At 31.6% G+C, this 27,334-nt stretch overlaps 1 protein-coding gene across 2 annotated transcripts in view; it reads left to right on the plus strand.

Moving 5' to 3' along the window:
• Positions 1-26,143, plus strand: part of LOC134851621 (GTP-binding protein 4-like) — a 501,193-nt gene extending 475,050 nt beyond the window's left edge. For both annotated transcript variants that reach the window (XM_063867779.1, XM_063867780.1), the window contains exons 8-10: positions 23,860-24,044; positions 24,350-24,580; positions 25,213-26,143. In XM_063867779.1, the coding sequence (XP_063723849.1) occupies positions 23,860-24,044; positions 24,350-24,580; positions 25,213-25,223 (427 nt within the window). In that variant the 3' untranslated portion in view covers positions 25,224-26,143. The remainder of the gene's footprint in view (positions 1-23,859; positions 24,045-24,349; positions 24,581-25,212) is intronic.
• Positions 26,144-27,334: the final 1,191 nt, after the last annotated feature.

Raw genomic sequence — 27,334 nt, forward strand, 5'->3', positions numbered from 1 at the left:
GCTACTGATCAGAATTTAGTCTGGTTTTTTCTAAGTTTTCAACTGTTTTATTGAGTTGATGGTTTGTAATTGCTTTGAACACTTATTATTGATTAAAACCGAAGGCTTATTGCGGTTTTTCTTTTGTCGTTTTTTTGTTTTCGGATGTTGTGAACCTCAACTCTTGATGCATTTTTCCTTGGGGAACCGATTATTGATTTCCGAATAAGTAGATTGTTAACGTTAGTAGTATTTGATAAATCGTATCGAAAAGAGTTGTCGTTGAACAATTTTTCCTGCCCTTAGTAAATAGAATGATTTTGAATTATATCTCATTTTTGACGAACCTCTGTTAGTGATTGTGATGGCTTTTAACCTTGGGGAACTGATTACTGATTGACAATTTTCACTGAATAGTTTTGTTTGATTTTAATTTGAAGTTGGTGTCATTTTGGAACCGATAAATGAATGAAATCGCTCACTTTGGGAAAAGTTTATATTATGCTTTCAGAGGTTGTGTTCGAAAATCTAATTCTGGGATTAAATGGCTGAAATAAAGAGAATTAGTTTTTCCTTAAATATTTCTTGAAATTGCGAGCCAAAAAGTTTCGTTATTTTGAACAAACTGTAGGGCTACTGATTAGAAATTAGTATGGTTTTTTTAAGATTTTAACTGTTTTATTGAGTTGATGGTTTGTAATTGCTTTGAACATTAATTATTGATTAAAACCGAAGGCTTATGGCGTTGTTCTTTTGTCGTTATTTAGGTTCGTAATTTTCAGTTTTCAGATGTTATGAACCTCAACTCTTGATGCATTGTTTCCTTGGGGAACCGATTACTGAGTTCCGATTAAATAGATTGCATTCGTTAATAGTATTTGATAAATCGTATCGAAAAGAGTTGTCCTTGAACAATTTTTCCTGCCCTTAGAAAATAGAATGATTTTGAATTATATCTCATTTTTGACGAATATCTGTTAGTGATTGTGATGGCTTTTCACCTTGGGGAACTGATTACTGATTGACAATTTTCACTGAATAATTTTGTTTGATTTTTAGTTTGAAGTTGGTTTCATTTGGGAACCGATAAATGAATGAAATCGCTCACTTTGAGAAAAGTTTATAATACGCTTTCAGAGTTTGTATTCGAAAATCTTATTCTGGGATTGATTAAATGGCTGAATTAAAGAGAATTTAGTTTTTCCTAACAAATTTCTTGAAACTGCGAGCCAAAAAGTTTCGTTATTTTGAACAAACTTAAGGATACTGATCACAATTTAGTGTGGTTTTTCTAAGTTTTCAACTGTTTTATTGAGTTGATGGTTTGTAATTGCTTTGAACACTTATTATTGATTAAAACCGAAGGCTTACTGCGGTTGTTTTTTTGTCGTTTTTTAGGTTCGTATTTTTCTGTTTTCGGGTGTTGTGAACCTCAGCTCTTGATGCATTTTTCCTTGGGGAACCGATTATTGATTTCCGAATAAGTAGATTGTTTTCGTTAATAGTATTTGATAAATCGTATCGAAAAGAGTTGTCGTTGAACAATTTTTCCTGCCCTAAGTAAATAGATTGATTTTGAATATATCTCATTTTTGACGAACCTCTGTTAGTGATTGTGATGGCTTTTCTCCTTGGGGAATTGATTACTGATTGACAATTTTCACTGAAAAGTTTTGTTTGATTTTTAGTTTGAAGTTGGTGTCAGTTTGGAACCGATAAATGAATGAAATCGCTCACTTTGGGAAAAGTTTATATTATGCTTTCAGAGTTTGTGTTCGAAAATCTAATTCTGGGATTAAATGGCTGAATTAAAGAGAATTTAGTTTTTCCTAACATATTTCTTGAAACTGCGAGCCAAAAAGTTTCGTTATTTTGAACAAACTGTAGGGCTACTGATCAGAATTTAGTCTGGTTTTTTCTAAGTTTTCAACTGTTTTATTGAGTTGATGGTTTGTAATTGCTTTGAACACTTATTATTGATTAAAACCGAAGGCTTATTGCGTTGTTCTTTTGTCGTTATTTAGGTTCGTCTTTTTCTGTTTTCAGATGTTGTGAACCTCAACTCTTGATGCATTTTTTCCTTGGGGAATCGATTACTGAGTTCCGATTAAATAGATTGTTTTCGTTGATAGTATTTGATAAATCGTATCGAAAAGAGTTGTCCTTGAACAATTTTTCCTGCCCTTAGAAAATAGAATGATTTTGAATTATATCTCATTTTTGACGAATCTCTGTTAGTGATTGTGATGGCTTTTCACCTTGGGGAACTGATTACTGATTGACAATTTTCACTGAATAATTTAGTTTGACTTTTAGTTTGAAGTTGGCGTCATTTTCGGAACCGATAAATGATTGAAATCGCTCAGTTTGGGAAAAGTTTATATTATGCTTTCAGAGTTGATGTTCGAAAATATAATTCTGGGATTAAATGGCTGAATTAAAGAGAATTTAGTTTTTCCTAACATATTTCTCGAAATTGCGAGCCAAAAAGTTTCGTTATTTTGAACAAACTGTAGGGCTACTGATCAGAAATTAGTATACTTTTTCTAAGTTTTTAACTGTTTATTGAGTTGATGGTTTGTAATTGCTTTGAACATTTATTATTGATTAAAATCGAAGGCTTATTGCGTTGTTCTTTTGTCGTTATTTAGGTTCGCAATTTTCTGTTTTCAGATGTTGTGAACCTCAACTCTTGAGGCATTTTTTCCGTGGGAACCAATTACTGAGTTCCGATTAAATAGATTGTTTTCGTTGATAGTATTTGATAAATTGTATCGAAAAGAGTTGTCCTTGAACAATTTTTTCCGCCCTTAGAAAATAGAATGATTTTGAATTATATCTCATTTTTGACGAATCTCTGTTAGTGATTGTGATGGCTTTTCACCTTGGGGAACTGATTACTGATTGACTATTTTCACTGAATAATTTTGTTTGATTTTTAGTTTGAAGTTGGTGTCATTTTGGAACCGATAAATGAATGAAATCGCTCACTTTGGGAAAAGTTTATTTTATGCTTTCAGAGTTGATGTTTGAAAATCTAATTCTGGGATTAAATGGCTGAATTAAAGAGAATTTAGTTTTTCCTAACATATTTCTCGAAATGGCGAGCCAAAAAGTTTCGTTATTTCGAACAAACTGTAGGGCTACTGATCAGAAATTAGTATGGTTTTTTAAAGTTTTTCACTGTTTTATTTAGTTGATGGTTTGTAATTGCTTTGAACATTTATTATTGATTAAAATCGAAGGCATATTGCGTTGTTCTTTTGTCGTTATTTAGGTTCGCAATTTTCTGTTTTCAGATGTTGTGAACCTCAACTCTTGAAGCATTTTTTCCTTGGGAACCGATTACTGAGTTCCGATTAAATAGATTAGTTTCGTTGATAGTATTTGATAAATTGTATCGAAAAGAGTTGTCCTTGAACAATTTTTTCTGCCCTTAGAAAATAGATTGATTTTGAATTATATCTCATTTTTGACGAATCTCTGTTAGTGATTGTGATGGCTTTTCACCTTGGGGAACTGATTACTGATTGACAATTTTCGCTGAATAATTTTGTTTGATTTTTAGTTTGAAATTGGTGTCATTTCGGAACCGATAAATGAATGAAATCGCTCACTTTGGGAAAAGTTTACTTTATGCTTTCAGAGTTTGTGTTCGAAAATCTAATTCTGGGATTAAATGGCTGAATTAAAGAGAATGTAGTTTTTTCTAACATATTTCTTGAAATTGCGAGCCAAAAAGTTTCGTTATTTTGAACAAACTGTAGGGCTACTGATCAGAAATTAGTATGGTTTTTTCTAAGTTTTTAACTGTTTTATTGAAATGATGGTTTGTAATTGCTTTGAACATTTATTATTGATTAAAACCGAAGGCTTATTGCGTTGTTCTTTTGTCGTTATTTAGGTTCGTCTTTTTCTGTTTTCAGATGTTGTGAACCTCAACTCTTGATGCATTTTTTCTTTGGGGAACCGATTAATGAGTTCCGATTAAATAGATTGTTTTCGTTGATAGTATTTGATAAATCGTATCGAAAAGAGTTGTTCTTGAACAATTTTTCCTGCCCTAAGAAAATAGAATGATTTTGAATTATATCTCATTTTTGAAGAATCTCTGTTAGTGATTGTGATGGCTTTTCACCTTGGGGAACTGATTACTGATTGACAATTTTCACTGAATAATTTTGTTTGATTTTTAGTTTGAAGTTGGTGTCATTTTGGAACCGATAAATGAATGAAATCGCTCACTTTGGGAAAAGTTTATATTATGCTTTCAGAATTGATGTTCGAAAATCTAATTCTGGGATTAAATGGCTGAATTAAAGAGAATTTAGTTTTTCCTAACATATTTTTCGAAATTGCAAGCCAAAAAGTTTCGTTATTTCGAACAAACTGTAGGGCTACTGATCAGAAATTAGTATGGTTTTTTAAAGTTTTTAACTGTTTTATTGAGTTGATGGTTTGTAATTGCTTTGAACATTTATTATTGATTAAAATCGAAGGCTTATTGCGTTGTTCTTTTGTCGTTATTTAGTTTCGCAATTTTCTGTTTTCAGATGTTGTGAACCTCCACTCTTGATGCATTTTTTCCTTGGGAACCGATTACTGAGTTCCGATTAAATAGATTGTTTTCGTTGATAGTATGTGATAAATTGTATCGAAAAGAGTTGTCCTTGAACAATTTTTCCTGCCCTTAGAAAATAGAATGATTTTGAATTATATCTCATTTTTGACGAATCTCTGTTAGTGATTGTGATGGCTTTTCACCTTGGGGAACTGATTACTGATTGACAATGTTCACTGAATAATTTTGTTTGATTTTTAGTTTGAAGTTGGTGTCATTTTGGAACCGATAAATGAATGAAATCGCTCACTTTGGGAAAAGTTTATATTATGCTTTCAGAATTGATGTTCGAAAATCTAATTCTGGGATTAAATGGCTGAATTAAAGAGAATTTAGTTTTTCCTAACATATTTCTCGAAATTGCAAGCCAAAAAGTTTCCTTATTTCGAACAAACTGTAGGGCTACTGATCAGAAATTAGTATGGTTTTTTAAAGTTTTTAACTGTTTTATTGAGTTGATGGTTTGTAATTGCTTTGAACATTTATTATTGATTAAAATCGAAGGCTTATTGCGTTGTTCTTTTGTCGTTATTTAGGTTCGCAATTTTCTGTTTTCAGATGTTGTGAACCTCAACTCTTGATGCATTTTTTCCTTGGGAACCGATTACTGAGTTCCGATTAAATAGATTGTTTTCGTTGATAGTATTTGATAAATTGTATCGAAAAGAGTTGTCCTTGAACAATTTTTCCTGCCCTTAGAAAATAGAATGATTTTGAATTATATCTCATTTTTGACGAATCTCTGTTAGTGATTCTGATGGCTTTTCACCTTGGGGAACTGATTACTGATTGACAATTTTCACTGAATAATTTTGTTTGATTTTTAGTTTGAAGTTGGTGTCATTTTGGAACCGATAAATGAATGAAAGCGCTCACTTTGGGAAAAGTTTATATTATGCTTTCAGAGTTTGTGCTCGAAAATCTAATTCTGGGATTAAATGGCTGAATTAAAGAGAATGTAGTTTTTCCTAACATTTTTCTTGAAATTGCGAGCCAAAAAGTTTCGTTATTTTGAACAAACTGTAGGGCTACTGATCAGAAATTAGTATGGTTTTTTCTAAGTTTTTAACTGTTTTATTGAGTTGATGGTTTGTAAGTGCTTTGAACATTTATTATTGATTAAAACCGAAGGCTTATTGCGTTGTTCTTTTGTCGTTATTTAGGTTCGTAATTTTTTGTTTTCAGATGTTGTGAACCTCAACTCTTAATGCATTTTTTCCTTGGGGAACCGATTACTGAGTTCCGATTAAATAGATTGTTTTCGTTGATATTATTTGATAAATCGTATCGAAAAGAGTTGTCCTTGAACAATTTTTCCTGCCCTTAGAAAATAGAATGATTTTGAATTATATCTCATTTTTGACGAATCTCTGCTAGTGATTGTGATGGCTTTTCACCTTGGGGAACTGATTACTGATTGACAATTTTCACTGAATAATTTTGTTTGATTTTTAGTTTGAAGTTGGTGTCATTTTGGAACCGATAAATGAATGAAAGCGCTCACTTTGGGAAAAGTTTATATTATGCTTTCAGAGTTTGTGCTCGAAAATCTAATTCTGGGATTAAATGGCTGAATTAAAGAGAATGTAGTTTTTCTTAACATATTTCTTGAAATTGCGAGCCAAAAAGTTTCGTTATTTTGAACAAACTGTAGGGCTACTGATCAGAAATTAGTATGGTTTTTTCTAAGTTTTTAACTGTTTTATTGAGTTGATGGTTTGTAAGTGCTTTGAACATTTATTATTGATTAAAACCGAAGGCTTATTGCGTTGTTCTTTTGTCGTTATTTAGGTTCGTAATTTTTTGTTTTCAGATGTTGTGAACCTCAACTCTTAATGCATTTTTTCCTTGGGGAACCGATTACTGAGTTCCGATTAAATAGATTGTTTTCGTTGATAGTATTTGATAAATCGTATCGAAAAGAGTTGTCCTTGAACAATTTTTCCTGCCCTTAGAAAATAGAATGATTTTGAATTATATCTCATTTTTGACGAATCTCTGTTAGTGGTTGTAATGGTTTTTCACCTTGGGGAACTGATTACTGATTGACAATTTTCACTGAATAATTTTGTTTGATTTTTAGTTTGAAATTGGTGTCATTTTGGAACCGACAAATGAATGAAATCGCTCACTTTGGGAAAAGTTTATATTATGCTTTCAGAGTTTGTGTTCGAAAATCTAATTCTGGGATTAAATGGCTGAATTAAAGAGAATTTAGTTTTTCCTAACATATTTCTCGAAATTGCGAGCCAAAAAGTTTCGTTATTTTGAACAAACTGTAGGGCTACTGATCAGAAATTAGTATGGTTTTTTTTAAAGTTTTTAACTGTTTTATTGAGTTGATGGTTTGTAATTGCTTTGAACATTTATTATTGATTAAAACCGAAGGCTTATTGCGTTGTTCTTTTGTCGTTATTTAGGTTCGCAATTTTCTGTTTTCAGATGTTGTGAACCTCAACTCTTGATGCATTTTTTCCTTGGGGAACCGATTACTGAGTTCCGATTAAATAGATTGTTTTCGTTGATAGTATTTGATAAATTGTATCGAAAAGAGTTGTCCTTGAACAATTTTTCCTGCCCTTAGAAAATAGACTGATTTTGAATTATATCTCATTTTTGACGAATCTCTGTTAGTGATTGTGATGGCTTTTCACCTTGGGGAACTGATTACTGATTGACAATTTTCACTGAATAATTTTGTTTGATTTTTAGTTTGAAATTGGTGTCATTTCGGAACCGATAAATGAATGAAATCGCTCACTTTGGGAAAAGTTTATTTTATGCTTTCAGAGTTTGTGTTCGAAAATCTAATTCTGGGATTAAATGGCTGAATTAAAGAGAATTTAGTTTTTCCTAACATATTTCTTGAAATTGCGAGCCAAAAAGTTTCGTTATTTTGAACAAACTGTTGGGCTACTGATCAGAAATTAGTATGGTTTTTTCTAAGTTTTTAACTGTTTTATTGAGTTGATGGTTTGTAATTGCTTTGAACATTTATTATTGATCAAAACCGAAGGCTTATTGCGTTGTTCTTTTGTCGTTATTTAGGTTCGTAATTTTCTGTTTTCAGATGTTGTGAACGTCAACTCTTGATGCATTTTTTCCTTGGTGAATCGATTACTGAGTTCCGATTAAATCGATTGCTTTCGTTGATAGTATTTGATAAATCGTATCGAAAAGAGTTGTGCTTGAACAATTTTTCCTGCCCTTAGAAAATAGAATGATTTTGAATTATATCTCATTTTTGACGAAACTCTGTAAGTGATCGTGATGGCTTTTCACCTTGGGGAATTGATTACTGATTGACAATTTTCACTGAATAATTTTGTTTGATTTTTAGTTTGAAGTTGGTGTCATTTTGGAACCGATAAATGAATGAAATCGCTCACTTTGGGAAAAGTTTAAATTATGCTTTCAGAGTTTGTGTTCGAAAATCTAATTCTGGGATTAAATGGCTGAATTAAAGAGAATTTAGTTTTTCCTAACATATTTCATAAAATTGCGAGCCAAAAAGTTTCGTTATTTTGAACAAACTGTAGGGCTACTGATCAGAAATTAGTATGGTTTTTCTAAGTTTTTAACTGTTTTATTGAGTTGATGGTTTGTAAATGCTTTGAACATTTATTATTGATTAAAACCGAAGGCTTATTGCGTTGTTCTTTTGTCGTTATTTAGGTTCGTAATTTTCTGTTTTCAGATGTTGTGAACCTCAACTCTTGATGCATTTTTTCCTTGGGGAACCGATTACTGATTTCCGATTAAATAGATTGTTTTCGTTGATATTATTTGATAAATCGTATCGAAAAGAGTTGTCCTTGAACAATTTTTCCTGCCCTTAGAAAATAGAATGATTTTGAATTATATCTCCTCTTTGACGAATCTCTGTTCGTGATTGTGATGGCTTTTCACCTTGGGGAACTGATTACTGGTTGACAATTTTCACTGGAAAATTTTGTTTGATTTTTAGTTTGAAGTTGGTGTCATTTTGGAACCGATAAATGAATGAAATCGCTCACTTTGGGAAAAGTTTATATTATGCTTTCAGAGTTTGTGTTCGAAAATCTAATTCTGGGATTAAATGGCTGAAATAAAGAGAATTTAGTTTTTCCTAACATATTTCATGAAACTGCGAGCCAAAAAGTTTCGTTCTTTTGAACAAACTGTAAGGCTACTGATCAGAAATTAGTATGGTTTTTTCTTAAGTTTTCAACTGTTTTTGTGAGTTGATGGTTTGTAATTGCTTTGAACATTTATTATTGATTAAAACCGAAGGCTTATTGCGTTGTTCTTTTGGCGTTATTTAGGTTCGTAATTTTCTGTTTTCGGTTGGTGTGAACCTCAACTCTTGATGAATTTTTTCCTTGGGGAACCGATTACTGATTTCCGATTAAATAGATTGTTTTCGTTGATAGTATTTGATAAATCGTATCGAAAAGAGTTGTCCTTGAACAATTTTTCCTGCCCTTAGAAAATAGAATGATTTTGAATTATATCTCCTCTTTGACGAATCTCTGTTAGTGATTGTGATGGCTTTTCACCTTGGGGAACTGATTACTGATTGACAATTTTCACTGAATAATTTTGTTTGATTTTTAGTTTGAAGTTGGTTTCATTTTGGAACCGATAAATGAATGAAATCGCTCACTTTGAGAACAGTTTATAATACGCTTTCAGAGTTTGTATTCGAAAATCTTATTCTGGGGTTAAATGGCTGAATTAAAGAATAATTTTTCCCTACAAATTTCTGGAAACTGCGAACCAAAAAGTTCGTTATTTTGAACAAACTGTAAGGCTACTGATCAGAAATTAGTATGGTTTCTTGTAAATTTTCAATTTATCTTATTGAGATGATGGTTTGTAATTGCTTCGAATACACTGATTATTGATCTAAACCGAAGGCTGATCGCGAGAGTTCTTTTGTCGTTATTTAATTTTGTAATGCTTACTGATTACGAACTGATTACTAAAACTCACTGAATAGTTTTGCTTGATTTTTAGTTTGTGTCATTGAAAGACTTTATTCCGGAAATAGAAATATGAATAGTTTGATTAATTGTTATTTTTTGCTGAATGTTTCAATGTGACAGTGATGGCATTTTTTAGAACCAATAAATAAATGAAATTGATCTTTGGGAAAAGTGAATAATATGCTCTCAGAGTTTGTGTTCGAAAACCTTATTCTGGGATTAAATGGCTGAATTAAAGAGAATTTAATTTTTCCCAACAAATATCTGGAAACTGCGAGCCAAAAAGTTTCGTTATTTTGAACAAACTGTAAGGCTACTGATCAGAAGTTAGTGGTTTTTTTCTAAGTTTTCAATTTTTTTTGAGATGAAGGTTTGTATTTGCTACCGAAGGCTGATTGCGGTAGTTCTTTTGTTGTTATTTAATACGTAATGCTCCGTTCGAATGTTCTGAGCCTCAATTCGTGATGAATTTTCTTCTCTCGGAACTAGTTACTGATTATGGGTTGTTCTTGTTGATAGTTTTCGAAAGTTTGTTCCGAAAAGTTTGCCCTTGAAGAGTTTATATCTCATTTTTGACGAATCTCTGTTAGTGATTGTGATGGCTTTTCACCTTTGGGAACTGATTACTGATTGACAAAACTCACTGAATCATTTTGTTTGATTTTTAGTTTAAAACTGGTGTCATTGAATGACTTTTTCCGGAAATAAAAATATGATCATTTTGATTTATCGTAGTTTTTGCTGAATAGTTTACAATGACAGTGATGGCATGTTTTGGAACCAATAAATGAATGAAATCGCTCCTTTTGGTAAAAGTTTATAATATGCTTTCAGAGTTTGTGTTCGAAAATCTATTTCGGGGGTTAAATGGCTGAATTCAAGAATAATTTTTTCCTACAAATTTCTGGAAACTGCGAACCAAAAAGGCTCGTTATTTTGAACAAACTGTAAGGCTACTGGTCAGAAATTAGTATGGTTTCTTGTAAGTTTTCTTTTTATCTTATTGAGATGATGGTTTGTAATTGCTTCGAATACACTGATTATTGATCTAAACCGAAGGCTGATCGCGAGAGTTCTTTTGTCGTTATTTAATTTCGTAATGCTCTGTTTTCCAATGTTGTGAACCTCAAATCTTGATGAATTATCTTCTCGCGGAACTAGTTACTGATTATGGGTTGTTCTTGTTGATAGTATTTGTTTCGCAAAGTTTTGCCCTTGAAGAGTTTTTCCTGCCATTAGATTATAGAATCATTTATATTTATCTCATTTTTGACGAATCTCTGTTAGTGATTGTGATGGCTTTCCACCTTGGGGAACTGATTACTGATTGACAAAACTCACTGAATAATTTTGCTTGATTTTTAGTTTGAAGTTGGTGTATTGAAAGACTTTTTCCGGAAATAGACATATAATTATTTTGATATCTTAATTTTTTGCTTAATATTTTACAGTGAGAGTGATGGCATGTTTTGGAACCGATAAATGAATGAAATTGCTCTATTTGGGAAAAGTTTATAATATGCTTTCAGAGTTTGTGTTCGAAAGTCTAATTCTGGGGTTAAATGGCTGAATTAAAGAGAATAATTTTTCCCTACAACTTTCTGGAAACTGCGAACCCAAAAAGGTTCGTTATTTGGAACAAACTGTAAGGCTACTGATCAGAAATTAGTATGGTTTTTTGTAAGTTTTCAATTTATCTTATTGAGATGATGGTTTGTAATTGCTTCGATTACACTGATTATTGATCTAAACCGAAGGCTGATCGCGAGAGTTCTTTTGTCGTTATTTAATTTCGTAATGCTTACTGATTACGAACTGATTACTGATTGACAAAACTCACTGAATATTTTTGCTTGAATTTTAGTTTGAAGTTGGTGTCATTGAAAGACTTTATTCCGGAAATAGAAATATGAATAGTTTGATTTATTGTAATTTTTTGCTGAATGTTTCAAAGTGACAGTGATGGCATTTTTTGGAACCAATAAATAAATGAAATTGCTCTTTGGGAAAAGTTAATAATATGCTCTCAGAGCTTGTGTTCGAAAACCTTATTCTGGGATTAAATGGCTGAATTAAAGAGAATTTAATTTTTCCCAACAAATTTCTGGAAACTGCGAGCCGAAAAGTTTCGTTATTTTGATCAAACTGTGAGCCTATTGGTCAGAACTTAGTATGGTTTTTCTAAGTTTTCAATTTTTTGATGATAGTTTGTAATTGCTTTGAACACACTGATTATTGATCTAAAACGAAGGCTGATTGCTGTAGATCTCATATTTAATTTCGTAATTCACTGTTTTCGAATGTTGTGAACCTCAATTCTTGATGAATTATCTTCTTGCGGAACTAGTTACTGATTATGGATTGTTCTTGTTGATAGTATTTGATAATTTGTTTCGAAAAGTTTTGCCCTTGAAGAGTTTTTCCTGCCATTAGATTAAAGAATCATTTTTATTTATATCTCATTTTTGACGAATCTCTGTTAGTGATTGTGATGGATTTGCACCTTGGGGAACTTATTACTGATTGACAAAACTCACTGAATAATTTTGTCTGATTTTTAGTTTGAAATTGGTTTCATTGAAAGATTTTTTCCGGAAATAGAAATATGATTATTTTGATTTATCGTAGTTTTTGCTGAATAGTTTACAATGACAGTGTTGGCATGTTTTGAAACTGGGAAATGAATGAAATAGCTCACTTTGAGAAAAGTTATTAATATGCTTTCAGAGTTTGTGTTCGAAAATCTTATTCTGGGATTAAATGGCTGAATTAAAGAGAATTTAGTTTTTCCTAACAAATTTCTTGAAACTGCGAGCCACAAAGTTTCGTTATTTTGATCAAACTGTAAGGCTACTGATCGGAAATTAGTATGGTTTTTCTAAGTTTCAACTTTTTTTTTGAGTTGATGGTTTGTAATTGCTTTGAACACTTATTATTGATTAAAACCGAAGGCTTATTGCGGTTGTTCTTTGTCGTTTTTTAGGTTCGTAATTTTCTGTTTTCGGTTGTTGTGAATCTCAACTCTTGATGCATTTTTTTCTTAGGGAACCGATTACTGATTTCCGATTAAATAGATTGTTTTCGTTGATAGTATTTGATAAATCGTATCCAAAAGAGTTGTCCTTGAACAATTTTTCCTGCCCTTAAAAAAATCGAGAATGATTTTGAATTATATCTCATTTTGACGAATCTCTGTTAGTGATTGTGATGGCTTTTCACCTTGGGGAACTGATTACTGATTGACAATTTTCACTGAATAATTTTGTTTGATTTTTAGTTTGAAGTTGGTGTCATTTTGGAACCGATAAATGAATGAAATCGCTCACTTTGGGAAAAGTTTATATTATGCTTTGAGAGTGTTTTGGAAACTGCGAGCCGAAAAGTTTCGTTATAACGAACAAACTGTAAGGCTACTGATCAGAAATAATATGGTTTTTTCTAAGTTTTCAATTTTTTTTGAGATGAAGGCTTTTATTTGCTTTGAACACACTGATTATTGATCTAAACCGAAGGCTGATTGCGGTAGTTCTTTTGTCGTGATTTAGTTTTGTAATGCTCTGTTTTCGAATGTTGTGAGCCTCAATTCGTGATGAATTTTCTTCTCTCGGAACTAGTTACTGATAATGGGTTGTTCTTGTTGATAGTATTTGATAATTTGTTTCGAAAAGTTTTGCCCTTGAACAGTTTTTCCTGCCATTAGATTAAAGAATCATTTTTATTTATATCTCATTTTTGACGAATCTCTGTTAGTGATTGTGATGGCTTTGCACCTTGGGGAACTTATTACTGATTGACAAAACTCACTGAATAATTCTGTCTGATTTTTATTTTGAAATTGGTGTCATTGAAAGAGTTTTTCCGGAAATAGAAATATGTATAATTTGTTTTATTGTAATTTTTTGCTGAATATTTTACTCTGACAGTGATGGCAGTTTTTTGGAACCGATAAATGATTGAAAATAGTAATTTTGGGAAAAGTTCATAAATATGCTCCAAGAGTTTGTGTTCGAAAACCTTATTCTTTGATTAAATGGCCGAATTAGAGAATTTAGTTTTTCCTAACATAATTCTGGAAACTGAGAACTAAAAAGTTTCGTTATTTTGAACAAACTTTAAGGCTATTGATCAGAAATTAATATCGTCTTTTCTAAATTTTCAGTTTCTTTGAGATAATGGTTTGTAATTGCTTTGAACACACTGATCAGTGATTAAAACCGAAAGCTGATTGCGATAGTTCTTTTGTCGTTATTTAATTTCGTTTTGTTCTGTTTTCGAATGTTGTGAACCTCAATTATTGATGCCTTTTCACCTTGCGGAACTGGTTGCTGATTTAGGGTAGTGCTCGTTGATAGTGTTTGATGATTTGTTTCGAACAATTTTTTGTGCTCTTAGAAAATGGAACGATTTTTTGACGAATCCTTGTCATCGTGATTGTGATGGCCTTTCACCTTGGGAACTGATAACTGATTGACAAAACTCACTGAATCATTTTGTTTGATTTTTAGTTTGAAGTTGGTGTCATTGAAAGACGTTTTCCGGAAATAGACATATGATTATTTTGTTTTATCCTAATTTTTTGCTTAATATTTCACAGTGACTGTGATGGCATGTTTTGGAACCAATAAATGAATGAAATCGCTCACTTTGGGAAAAGTTTATAATATGCTTTCAGAGTTTGTGTTCGAAAATCTAATTCTGGGGTTAAATGGCTGAATTAAAGAGAATAATTTTTTCCCTACAACTTTCTGGAAACTGCGAAACAAAAAGGTTCGTTATTTGGAACAAACTGTAAGGCTACTGATCAGAAATTAGTATGGTTTTTTGTAAGTTTTCAATTTATCTTATTGAGATGATGGTTTGTAATCGCTTCGAACACACTGATTTTTGATCTCAACCGAAGGCTGATCGCGAGAGTTCTTTTGTTATTTAATTTCATAATGCTCTGTTTTCGAATGTTGTGAGCCTCAATTCGTGATGAATTTTGTTCTCTCGGAACTAATTACTGATAATGGGTTGTTCTTGTTGATAGTATTTGATAATTTGTTTCGAAAAGTTTTGCCCTTGAACAGTTTTTCCTGCCATTAGATTATAGAATCATATATTTATATCTCATTTATCTCTTTTTTTGACGAATCTCTTATAGTGATTGTGATGGCTTTTCACCTTGGGGAACTGATTACTGATTGACAAAACTCACTGAATAATTTGGTTGATTTTTAGTTTGAAGTTGGTGTCATTGAAAGAGTTTTTCCGGAAATAGAAATATGTATAGTTTGTTTTATTACACCGAAGACTTTAGTCAAGGTGTTATGGTATCGTGTAACGGTTTTTTTTTTAATGTTGTCTGTTGTCAGGTGTCGACAAATAACGTCCACAGTTATCAATTATCATGTGGGCTGGACTATATCGCGCTATGTCACGTGATTGCGTATGTTTGTTTCTTTATTTGTTCATCTTTATTTATTTAATTATCTGTTCTTCTATTTATTTAATTATGTTTAGTTTGCTTATATTTATTTATAATTTATGTATGTACATATTTATTTTTGTTTATTTTTATCACGTGTTTTGTTTATTTATTTAATTTTTCTTTCTTTCATTTAGTTTTGTTTTTATTATTTCTGCGTGTGTATTTATTTAATTTATTTATTTTCATTTATTTATATTATGGGTCTGTTTGTTTGGTTATTTGTTCATATATATTTTTTCATGTCTATTTAATTATTTGTACATTTCACTTTTGCTTTTATTTATTTATTTATTTATTTATTTATGTATTTATTTATGTATTTATTTATTTATTTATGTATTGATTTATTTTTTTATTGCTTATTTATTTATCAGGTGTGTTTTGTTTATTTATTGATATTTATTTCTATATTTATTTAATTATTCTTTCTTTCATTTAGTTTTGCTTTTATTATTTATGTATGCGTATTTATTTCATTTATTTATTTTCATTTATTCATATTATGGGTCTGTTTGTTTGGTTATTTGTTCATATATATTTTTTCATGTCTATTTAATTATTTGTACATTTCACTTTTGCTTTTATTTATTTATATATTTATTTATTTATGTATTCATTTATGTATTTATTTATTTATTTATGTATTGATTTATTTTTTTATTGCTTATTTATTTATCAGGTGTGTTTTGTTTATTTGTTGATATTTATTTCTATATTTATTTAATTATTCTTTCTTTCATTTAGTTTTGCTTTTATTTTTTATGTATGTGTATTTATTTAGTTCATTTACTTTCATTTATTTATATTATGGGTCTGTTTGTTTGGTTATTTGTTCATGAGATATATATTTTTCATGTTAATTTAATTATTTGTACATTTCAGTTTTGCGTTTATTTATTTATTTATTTATGTATGTATTTATTTATTTATGTATTGATTTATTTTTTTATTGTTTATTTATTTATCAGGTGTGTTTTGTTTATTCGTTGATATTTATTGCTATATTTATTTAATTATTTTCTTTCATTTAGTTTTGCTTTTATTTATTATTCATGTATGTATTTATTTATTCATTTATTTATTTATGTTTATTTATTTTACATGTGTTAGTACGATTTTTAGTTCTAGAACTGTTATTTCAGGCTCTTTGTCAATATAGCAAAATTTTGGTGTATATATGTGTTAGTAAGATTTTTAGTTCTACAACGTTTATTCAGGCTCTTTGTCGATATAGCAAAATATTGGTGTATACATGTGTTAGTACGATTTTAGCTCTAGAATTGTTATTTCAGGCTCTTCGTCAATATAGCAATATTTTAGCGTATACATGTGTTAGTACCATTTTTAGTTCTCGAACTGTTATTTTATGATCTATGTCAATATATCAAAATTTTAGTGTATACATGTGTTATTACGATTTTTAGTTCTCGAACTGTTATTTCATGATCTTTGTCAATATATCAAAATTTTATTGTATACAGGTGTTAGTACCATTTTTAGTTCTCGAACTGTTATTCCATGATCTTTGTCAATATAGCAAAATTTTGGTGTATACATGTGTTAGTACGATTTTTAGCTCTAGAACTGTTATTCCATGATCTTTGTCAATATAGCAAAAATTTGACGTATACATGTGTTAGTACGATTTTTAGCTCTCGAACTGTTATTTCATGATCTTTGTCAATATAGCAAAATTTTGGTGTATACATGTGTTAGTACGATTTTTAGCTCTAGAACTGTTATTCCATGATCTTTGTCAATATAGCAAAAATTTGACGTATACATGTGTTAGTACGATTTTTAGCTCTCGAACTGTTATTTCATGATCTTTGCCAATATAGCAAAATTTTGGTGTATACATGTGTTCGTACGATTTTTAGCTCACGAACTGTTATTTCAGGCCCTTTGTCAATATAGTAAAATTTTGGTGTATACATGTGTTAGTACGATTTTTAGTTCCAGAAGTGTTATTTTATGATCTTCGTTGATATATCAAAAATTTAACCTATACATGTGTTAGTACGATTTTTAGTTCTAGAACTGTTATTTCAGGCTCTTTCTCGATATAGCAAAATTTTGGTGGATACATGTATTAGTACGATTTTTTGTTCTAGAACTGTTATTCTTCAATTATTAGTTGTTCAAGTTGTTTGGTTTTTGCTTCAGTTTCTATGCCTTCGGTGTATTGCGCGTAGCGCCTATGTTTGTAATTTTTTGCTGAATGTTTTACTCTGACAGTGATGGCAGTTTTTTGGAACCGATAAATGATTGAAAATAGTCATTTTGGGAAAAGTTCATAAATATGCTCCCAGAGTTTGTGTTCGAAAACCTTATTCTTTGATTAAATGGCCGAATTAGAGAATTTAGTTTTTCTAACATATTTCTGGAAACTGAGAGCCAAAAAGTTTCGTTATTTTGAACAAACTTTAAGGCTATTGATCAGAAATTAGTATCGTCTTTTCTAAATTTTCAGTTTTTTTGAAATAATGGTTTGTAATTACTTTGAACACACTGATCAGTGATTAAAACCGAAAGCTGATTGCGATAGTTCTTTTGTCGTTATTTAATTTCGTTTTGTTCTGTTTTCGAATGTTGTGAACCTCAATTATTGATGCCTTTTCACCTTGCGGAACTGGTTGCTGATTTAGGGTAGTGCTCGTTGATAGTGTTTGATGATTTGTTTCGAACAATTTTTTGTGCTCTTAGAAAATGGAACAATTTTTTGACGAATCCTTGTCATAGTGATTGTGATGGCTTTTCACCTTGGGGAACTGATTACTGATTGACAATTTTCACCGAATAATTTTGTTTGATTTTTAATTTGATTTTTTTGGTGTCATTTTGGAACCGATAAATGAATGAAATCGCTCACTTTGGGAAAAGTTTATAATATGCTTTCAGAGTTTGTGTTAGAAAATCTAATTCTGGGATTAAATGGCTGAATTAGAGAATTTAGTTTTTCCTAACAAATTTCTGGAAACTGCGAGCCCAAATGTTTCGTTTTTTGAACAAACTTCAAGGCTACTGATCAAAAATTTATATCGTCTATTCCATACTTTCAGTTTTTTTTGAGATGATGGTTTGTAATTGGTTTGAACACACTGATTATTGATTAAAACCGAAAGCTGAGTGCGGTAGTTATTTTGTCGTTATGTTATGTTGTAATGCTTTTATTGAAGGGTTTTTGCCTCAATTCTTGATGCGTTGATTAAGAATTGATTATTTTTGATGGAGAATTGATTACTCACTGATTGTTTTTTGTTTATATGTTTTTTGGTTTGATGTTGCTGTCATGAATTTTTTAACGTAAATGGAAAGTTGAATAATTCGAAATATTTTTTTGCTCTTTTTTTTGCTAATGACAAAGATGGATTTTCACCTTGGCTAACCTATAACTGAATGAAACTAAACTGTAGAAAATTTTGATTTGGTTTCAGAGCTTGTGTTCGAATACTCAATTCTGGTAATTAATGGCTAAATATTACATATTGGATTTTAGTAGCATTTCTCTGGAAAATGCGAGCCAAAATTTTATTCTTTAAATGAAATTGAGGGATACTCCTTAGGAAGTAGTATCGCGTTTTTTGAATTTTCAATTGTTTCTGGAGATGATATTCTGTAATTGCTTTGAACACACCGATTATTGATAAAAACTTAAGGCTAAATGCGGTAGTTGTTTTGTCGTTACGTAATGTTTTCGAAGGGTGTTAGCCGCAATTCTTGATGCGTTGATTATTGTTGATGGACAATTGATAACTCACTATTTTTTTTGTTTTGTTTGTTTTTGCTTTGATGTTGATGTCATTGAAAGAGTTTGTCCTTAAATAGGAAGTTGAATAATTCGAAATATTATGTTTTTTTGCTGAATTGCTGCTAACGACAAAAATGGATTTTCATCATTGGTAGCCTATAACTGAATAAAACTTAACTGTTGAAAATTTTTTCAATGCGGCTTCAGAGTAGACTGAATCTGACATATTGAATTTTAGTAGCATTTCTCTGGAAAATAGGAGCCAAAAATTTCTTTTTGGAATGAATTTAGGGATACTTAGCAGGAACTAGTATCATATTTCTTCAAATTTTGAATTGTTTTTTTTTGAGATGATGTTTTGTAATTGCTTTGAACACATTGATTATTGATTGAAACTAAAGACTGATTACTGTTGTTTTTTTTGTTATGTATTGTTTAATGTTTTTGTGAGCCTCAATGCTCGATGCGGTTTCATCTTGCGGAACTGATTACTGATTGATGATTGTTCTCCTTAATTGTTTTTGATAGATTTTTTCTATTAATTATGTCCTTGAACAATTTTTTGTGCTTGTAGAAAATAATGATTTAAAATAAATTGCTTTTTGACGAATCTTTGTTAGTGACTGTTTTCACCTTAGAACTATCTGGTTGACGAGACTGTGCTTTGTCGGGTTTAGTCTTTGGTATGAATTTGGTGTCGTTGAAATATCGCGTATTATGACGAGCCTTTGATAACGTCTCTGATGGTTTTTCACCTTGGGGAACTGATTGAGAAAACTCACTGATCTTTTTTGTTTTGTTTGTTTTTGGTTTGAAGTTGTCATTGAAAGAGATTATTCCGTGATTAGCAAATTAAATAATTGGAAATATCGTCTTTGAATTAATTTCGGTGAAAGTGATGGCTTTTCCTCGTGGGGAATCAATAAGTGAATGAAACTACTCATTTTAGAAATAGTTTATGATTTGCTTTCAGAGTTTGTGTTCCATAACTGAATTCGGGTTAATGGCTGTATCAAGGAAAGCATTTGGATTTTGTAGCTTTTCTCTGGATACTGCAAGCCAAAAATTTGATTTTTTAATTGAACTTAAGGTATACTCATCAAGAAGTAGTATCGCTTTTTTTGAATGTTCAATTGTTTTTGAAGATGTTTTGTAATTGCTTTGAACACACTGATTTTTGATTGAAATTGAAGACTGATTGCGGTAGTTCTTTTGTCGTTATGTTGTTTCATGTTTATTTTCGATAGAAGTCAATCTCAAATTTTGATGCATTCTCCTCAAACGGAACTCATTATTAATTGACGATTGTTCCCGATTAATCTTTTTGATAGGTTTTTCTGATATTAAGTTCGTCTTCGAACTTATTTTTGTGCTTTTAGAAAATAATGATTTTGAAATTTATCGCTTTTTTGACGAATATTTGTCAGTGACTGTGATGGTTTTTCACCTTGGGGGAATAATATTTGATTGACGAGACTCAGTGAATTTGTTTTGTCGGGTTTAGTCTTTAGCATGTTGGTGTCGTTCAAAGAATTTCTTCCGTGTATAGAATACTGAAGAATTTGAAATATCGAATTTTTTGACGAATCTTTGTTTCTCACTGTGATGATTTTTCACCGTGGGGAAATGCTTAATCATTGACAAATTTCACTGGTATTTTTCTCTTTGTTTTTGGTTTAAAGTTGTAGTCATTGAAGGTGTTTTTCTGTTAATAGAAAATTAAATAATTTGAGTTATCGTAGTTTTTGCTGAGTTGTTTATAGTGAAAGTGATAGTTTTTTCTCTTGAGGAACCGATAACGGATAGAACTACTCACTTTGGAAAAAAAATTTTCTGATATCAGAGTTTGTGTTTGAATGCGTAATTCTGGTAATTAATGGCTGAATCAAAGAAGGTATTTGGGTTTTCTAGTTTTTCTCTGGAAACTGCGAGCCAAAAAGATTTTTTTAAGAATGATCTTTAGGGATAGGCATAAGAAAGTAGTATGGCCTTTTTTTGAAAGTCTAATAGTTTTTGGAGGTGATGGTTTGTAAATGCTGTGATTATTGATAAAAACTTAAGGTTGATTGCTGTAGTTCTCTTTTGTTGTTGTAATTTTGTAATGTTTTTTTTCTCGAAGGTTGTGAACCTCAATTCTTGATGCATTTTTACCTTGGGGAACTGAGTGCTGATTGACGATTGTTCTGGTTGATAGTATTTGATAAATTTTTAGCTACAAGTTTTGTCATTGATCACTTTTTCCTGCTATTAGCATTTAGATTGATTTTTCGCATTTTTGACGAGTCTTTGTTAGTAACTGTGATGGTTTTTCATCTTGAGGAACTGCTAACTAAATGAAACTACTCTCTGACGAAAAATTTTCACAGTTGCTTTCAAATACTTTCTTTTGCGAATCCTTTTTTATAATTGCCAGCCAATATGGTTATTTGCTTGCAGTTTTTCTTTGAGTTTATAGATGTTCTAACTAGATTTCCTCCGAATTGCTTTTGGATTTGTTTTTACTTGCCTCGATTACTTCTTTTTCTTCCAAAATTCAGTCCGATACATTTTGGTTTCTGTCAAGAAGTAATGAAAAAGTGTTTTGATGTCGTGGATTCTTGCTAACCGCTGAAGGGTATAGCTTTTCACTCTCTGGTATTGATTACTCGGCAATTATTCTCGTTGACCATGATTTGTGGCTTTCTGGATCTAAAGTTTTATAGTCGTGGAATACTTTGTCTCCATGAAAAATCTAATTTGATTTTTGAATATACCAAAATTTGACTTTTCCAATAACGATTGAACGTGGTGGTGCTTGATCTTGAGGATCAGATATCTGAATTACTTATTCTTTGACAAGCAAAATTAGAAAAATTTCAAAATTGTGGCGATCCTTTTGCTTCTGGGATTTTATGGCTGAACCTGGTTCTGTATTTACAGCATAGTGTATTGCTAACAAGAGTTTTTTTAAACGTATTTAGCAAATAAACGTATTTCATTTGGTGGCGTTTTTGGTATTTAAAAGCGAACATTTTAATGGCATTTGTTGCTGCTTTATTTTTGGCTAGTGTGAGGTCCTGACTAAAAAAAAACTGTTTAAGAAAATATATGGTACCAATGGAAAAAGCGGCTGCTCTTTCTTATGTGCCTGCATCTTTTGCTAGTCTTTTTTCATTTTACCTTACGTTCTATGACATTCGAAAGTTTCAGTAGAGTGATTTAGGCCATTTTTTTCATTTTCTCAAATATTAACTGCACAAATCTGAGATGAAAGTTTCAATCAAAAGAGCAAATTATGGGAATTTCCCCTTCTGAAGCGGCTATTCCCTAGATACAGTAGAAAAAAGTTATGGCCTCAAACAAGCTCATTTTTTGACATTTTGGTGAATTTGAAACTTTTGACTTTTCTGAAAAACTACTCTGCCAAATCAGAGATTGAGGGTTTAACCGAAAGAAAAAATCAGTTATGCTAATCTTACCTGCCCAAGATCCTATGCCCTGCGTTTTGAAAAAAAATGACCTTAGAAAATGTCCTATATTACTCTTCAAATGTTACTCTTCAAAAACTACTCTAATTCTGAGGTTGATAGATCAGTAAAAAGAACATTTTTCCTGCTTTATCTGTTTTACCCTGTTTTTTTTGTAGAAAAGCTGATATGGACTTTTTACCGTTTTTTAGACGTTTCGTCACTATTCTCGAAAACTACTTGCTAAGTCTATTCTCCTATTGAACATGAAAAGTGTAAAGGCCACTAAAATGTGATCTATTTCTAATTTCGAAAGTGGATTTTAGTTTTTAGATTCCTAGTGTAACAAAAACTTTACCTATTGATCCAGTTATCTCAAATTGAATTAGTTTTGTTTAAAAAATTGTCAAAATTTGTTTTTGAAATTCGAAGAGCCTTAAGGTCATAAGTTTTTTCTTTGAAATTCGAAAGTTGAAGTTTTTTTTTGAAAGTTGAGTTGAATCTTTTCTCTCGGCTATGTCTTACGAATTGGCTGCCGAATGGTTTAAGATATATTTTTGCTTGCCTGGGAATTTGCTTGTTAATCAGAAAAAAGTTTTACCGATTTCTCTAATTGAATGCTGGCAGTGATATTTTTTCACTTGTCACTGATTGGTATTAGTCACTAAATGAGAAAAATTTGATAATGTTTTTCGTTACGCCGACGCGTCGGAAAGTGGCTGGAAAAAACATGGGGTAGGATCCGTTTTTTCAGTCAATTTTGACTAGCTCAAAGAAAGCTAGCAGGGTTTCAGTGTGGCATCATAATAAAGCATCATTGGTCGTGGTTGGGGTTCGGGTAGAATCTGAGCTTCAATTTTTTGCTGATTAATTTTTGGATATTTTGGATTGCTTGGGACACACTCGTTAATCATTTTATATTTAGCCTTATTTCTGTAGATTAACTGGAAATTTGTAATTATGAAGTGTTTTTGGTCGTGTAGAGTTGAAACGACATTGTGATGGCTTTTCATCTTAGGGAACTGATTGCTGACTGACAATACTCACTGACGAAGAAAGTTCGATTTGCGGTTTCAGAAATCATTTCTAATTTTTACACTTAGTTCTACGAATTGATAGCCTAGTGGGATGATGTGTTTTGATGATAGATTTTCAAATTTGCGGGTGAACGGTTGTTTCTTTTGCTTTCTGAACTTCTGAAAACTCATAGAGTCTGGGCTACGAATTTTCTACTGAATATTCTTTTCATGTTGTTTTGATATGTTTTTCAATTGCTTTGAAGACACTGCTTATTGACTTACTAATACCTGATAGTCAATAATCACTGATTATGTTTTTTGATCTGTCTGACGAAAATGAAGTCATGATTTGTTGACATCCCATTTAGAATTTGACTTTTAGCGAAAAGGAAGTCATGCTTTCTTGACATCCCATTTAGAATTTAAAAAATGTCATTTCCTTGACTCCCCTGCCATGTTTTGGGAGTGCTAGTTGCATCTGACAAAACCGTTTCCACTTGCCGTGTGTGATGTTTGATACAATCATCGGGAAAACAAATTTATTGTTATTGAAGAAACAGGTTTTAGAATGTTTTTATTTTCCTATGCGTGTTGTCTCTTTTTCAGGACTGCTCGCCTTACGACTGCGGAGGAGAAGAGACTGAACCTGCAGACGTTCGGGGCTCCATCTGTGATCCGCAACAGACCCCCTGGACCCCACAACTACAACAACTCGGGTGGATTCCGACCCAGGTCGGCCGGCAACTTCCACGGCGGCGACAACGGAGGAGGAAACAACTACAACAGACGAGGTACGTAAAACCTTTAAACTACTGCTTAACAACATTTGAAACTAAACTATTCATTTATGTAATTTGAAAGTCCTTATTAAACCTAGATAGAATGGAACCTCTTGCCTCAACTCAACCATTGCCATCCAGTGTTTTTTTGTAGATTTTTAGACAAAGGAAAATAAAAAAAAACAGTTTAAGTTAGTTTCGATATTGGCCACCTTGAGGACCTATCTGAATTTCTTAGAGCAAAATTGTTGCTGTATGATATTTTTGGTGTCTTTGGATTTTAAAGCGTCAGTCTTAAGTCCAACTGCTCTTGATAGGGAATTATTACGGAGGTTTCAACAACAACGCGCCGAACTACAGACGTGGTCCGGGCAACAGTTACTACACGTCGAATTATAACAACCACCATCAAGGAGGCCATGACAACAATAGGCAACAACACCAGAACAATGATAGGAACAATCAGTACCGTCATCACCAGCAGCAGCAGAGACAAAACAACTATAGTCATAACCAAAACAACCAGGCACACCGGGTCAACAATCCAGGTAACACTTCTTCTTTTGAGAGCGGTGGGGGGATTAGTCGTCTTAGGGGGGGGGGGTGTCAGGAGATAAATGGGGGCTATTCTCATGCGCGAAGAACGGTATGCACGCAGTTGTTTAACCAAACTAATCAACGCCCTTTAAGCTGTCCAAAACTGACTCAATGATCAGCTCTTAATGATTGACAACATTTTAGCGCATTCGGTCTTTTCGCGCATGAGGGATTTCCCTGAGATAAATATTTATGGAAATGAATGAAAGAAAGAAGGAAGAAAAGTTGTTTCTCAGAAATCAAATTGTGATCAATTAGGATCAATAATTATATAATTTGAAAGTGGGGAGGGGGGATAGACAAAAGGCATATTCCATGCCAAATTATTGTCTACCCTGCATATTTTCAAATCTAAAAAGCAACGATTAATGTCTTCATCTTTTAGGTAAAACATAATATCAACCTGTACGGATATTTTTTCTGTTAATTCCGCTCACTACACGTTTTATAAACTAAATATGATAAAAACAATTTTGGTGTTTATTGAAAATCAACTGTGTTAGCATGCAAAATTTATTGAGGAATACTTAATTAGGATTAGTCGTCATAGATTTAATATTTGCGACTGTTTTCTTTGTTTTAGCTCAAGCGTAAGAGGATGAGCAAAGAGTCTGGAAGGCGATTTTGATGAAAGCCAAAAAAACTGACCTAAACTTGGTGCAACTTTTGCGTTTTATTTAATGTTTTTTTAAAGCTTCGTTATTGTGAAATTGTCACCGACATCACCCCCAGCCCCTTTAAGCGACCCCAAAATGTCGGAATCTAGTTTAAGTAGCCACCCCCTGCCCTTAACATGACCCCTGCTACTGACTAGAAAATGAATGAAGTGTTCAAGCTTTTAGCCAGTCTAGATGCTCGGAAGCTTCTGTTCATTTGACCTGGTCTGTCCTCTAGTTTTGTTATTACACTTGTAGTATATATCAAAAGAAGCGCGCTAGAATTTATTGCGGCCGATTCGATCGGTTGTATTTCCTTTGGTGTCCGGAAAAAAAGACGACAATCAGTTAATCGTTTAAATAATAAGTTATAAAGTTCTTTAGACATTTTAATGTAAAATGGCCTACATTGCCAAAATTTTTAGATTTGATGAATTTATATGCGAGCTTAAATGAAGTTGAAAACAAAAAGCAAAATGATTTCTGAATAACTGAATGCTTGCATTTACTGAAGTATTAGTTTGAAGTTTCGTCTTGTTTGTCCGGTACCAGTTTTGTTTGATAAAGTTAAAACCTACTGTTGCTTAAAGAGATAGATAATACATGTAATTGGATGATTCATGCAATAATTTGTAAAAAAAAAATTTAGCTCCTCGGTTGAAATTAATTTTTCTTTTGCCACGTAAATGTTGAATCAGATGGTGAAGCAAAAAGAGGGAGCTTGTTGTTGATTATGATATTAAAGTGTTCAAATTGATTTGGATTCACGTATGATGATGTGCTTATGTTACTTCTTTACTTGAAGTGCTGATATAAAGACTAGTGGGCTAAAAAGTTGAATTAACAATGTTTTACAAATTCGTTATAATCTAGCGAAAAGTTACCAAAAAAAACAGGAAATTTTCTTGGCTTAAGCAAACGCATTTGTAGTGAACCGAAAAGGAATTGAAAAGTCAGACTGTTTGAATACAAAATGATAACAAAAACCCAAATTGTTTTGAAATGGCAATTTTTTCATCACTAAAAAATGAATATTTTAAATATTAATGTCCGTAAAATATTACTAAGAAAAGAATAATACTGCGCAAATTGCACAGATTGTTCAGACCGTAGCCTTGAAAAATACAGCAAAGTTTCTGAAATTAATATACTTTTTTTGCGTCGTGTGATTAAAGGATCTGAACGAAAAACTACAGTTTAGGCATACTCGCCAATCATAGTAAAATAGGCAAATTGGACATCAATTTTGTAGAAAAATGACTAGAAAACCTAAAAATTGTTTTCTGAAAAATCGCAGAATTTGAAGTTTATCGTATTTGATTCCTGAATTTTCGCTTCATAAATATAAAAAAATAGCTTTACTCGACTAAATTTTTGAGCCTTAAATTTAGAATAAATCAGCTATTTTTATACTGCTCGCTTGCTTTATCCGCTCAAAGGTGTACAAAAAAAGCACCATATTCAAATTAAGCGGGAACTAGAATTTCTTCCCCTAAACAAATTTTTTAGGAAATTTTGCCGACATGCTCATTTCTGACATATTCAAGGCTGAAATAGTCAAATTCATGGAAATTCAAATAAAACTCGACACAGAAAACTTTTTCGGAAATAATAAATAATCGAATCACGACTAAAAAAAGCTTTAATATGCTATTTGTCCGATGATTGTTTGTGGAACTTGATTTTGCGTGGAAAAACAATAAACATTAAAAAATAAACACGCGAATACAAAATTGCCCTATATTTTCAATGTCGGAACTATTATCCACATTTGAAAGAACCCTTTCTGCACTATTTATGTGATTAGTTAACTAAAAAAGATAACATATTTTGCGAGGAGAAATACAAAAAGCAAAGTGAAATAGTAAAAGGGATTCCAAAAAATTCCTTTAAATTATCGTCGTGGTTGGGTGATTCATAGATAAAGCAAAACTTTTACCGTATCCATTGCTTGAAAAGTCATTTTCCGTCAAAACGCTTAAATTTTTTCACTTGCGAGAGCAAGTGACTTGTAATCGGGAACTAGAATTTCTTCCCATAAACAAATTT

Source organism: Symsagittifera roscoffensis, chromosome 7 (genome assembly GCF_963678635.1).
Source record: "Symsagittifera roscoffensis chromosome 7, txSymRosc1.1, whole genome shotgun sequence".
In the NCBI taxonomy this organism is placed as follows: Eukaryota; Metazoa; Xenacoelomorpha; order Acoela; family Convolutidae; genus Symsagittifera; species Symsagittifera roscoffensis.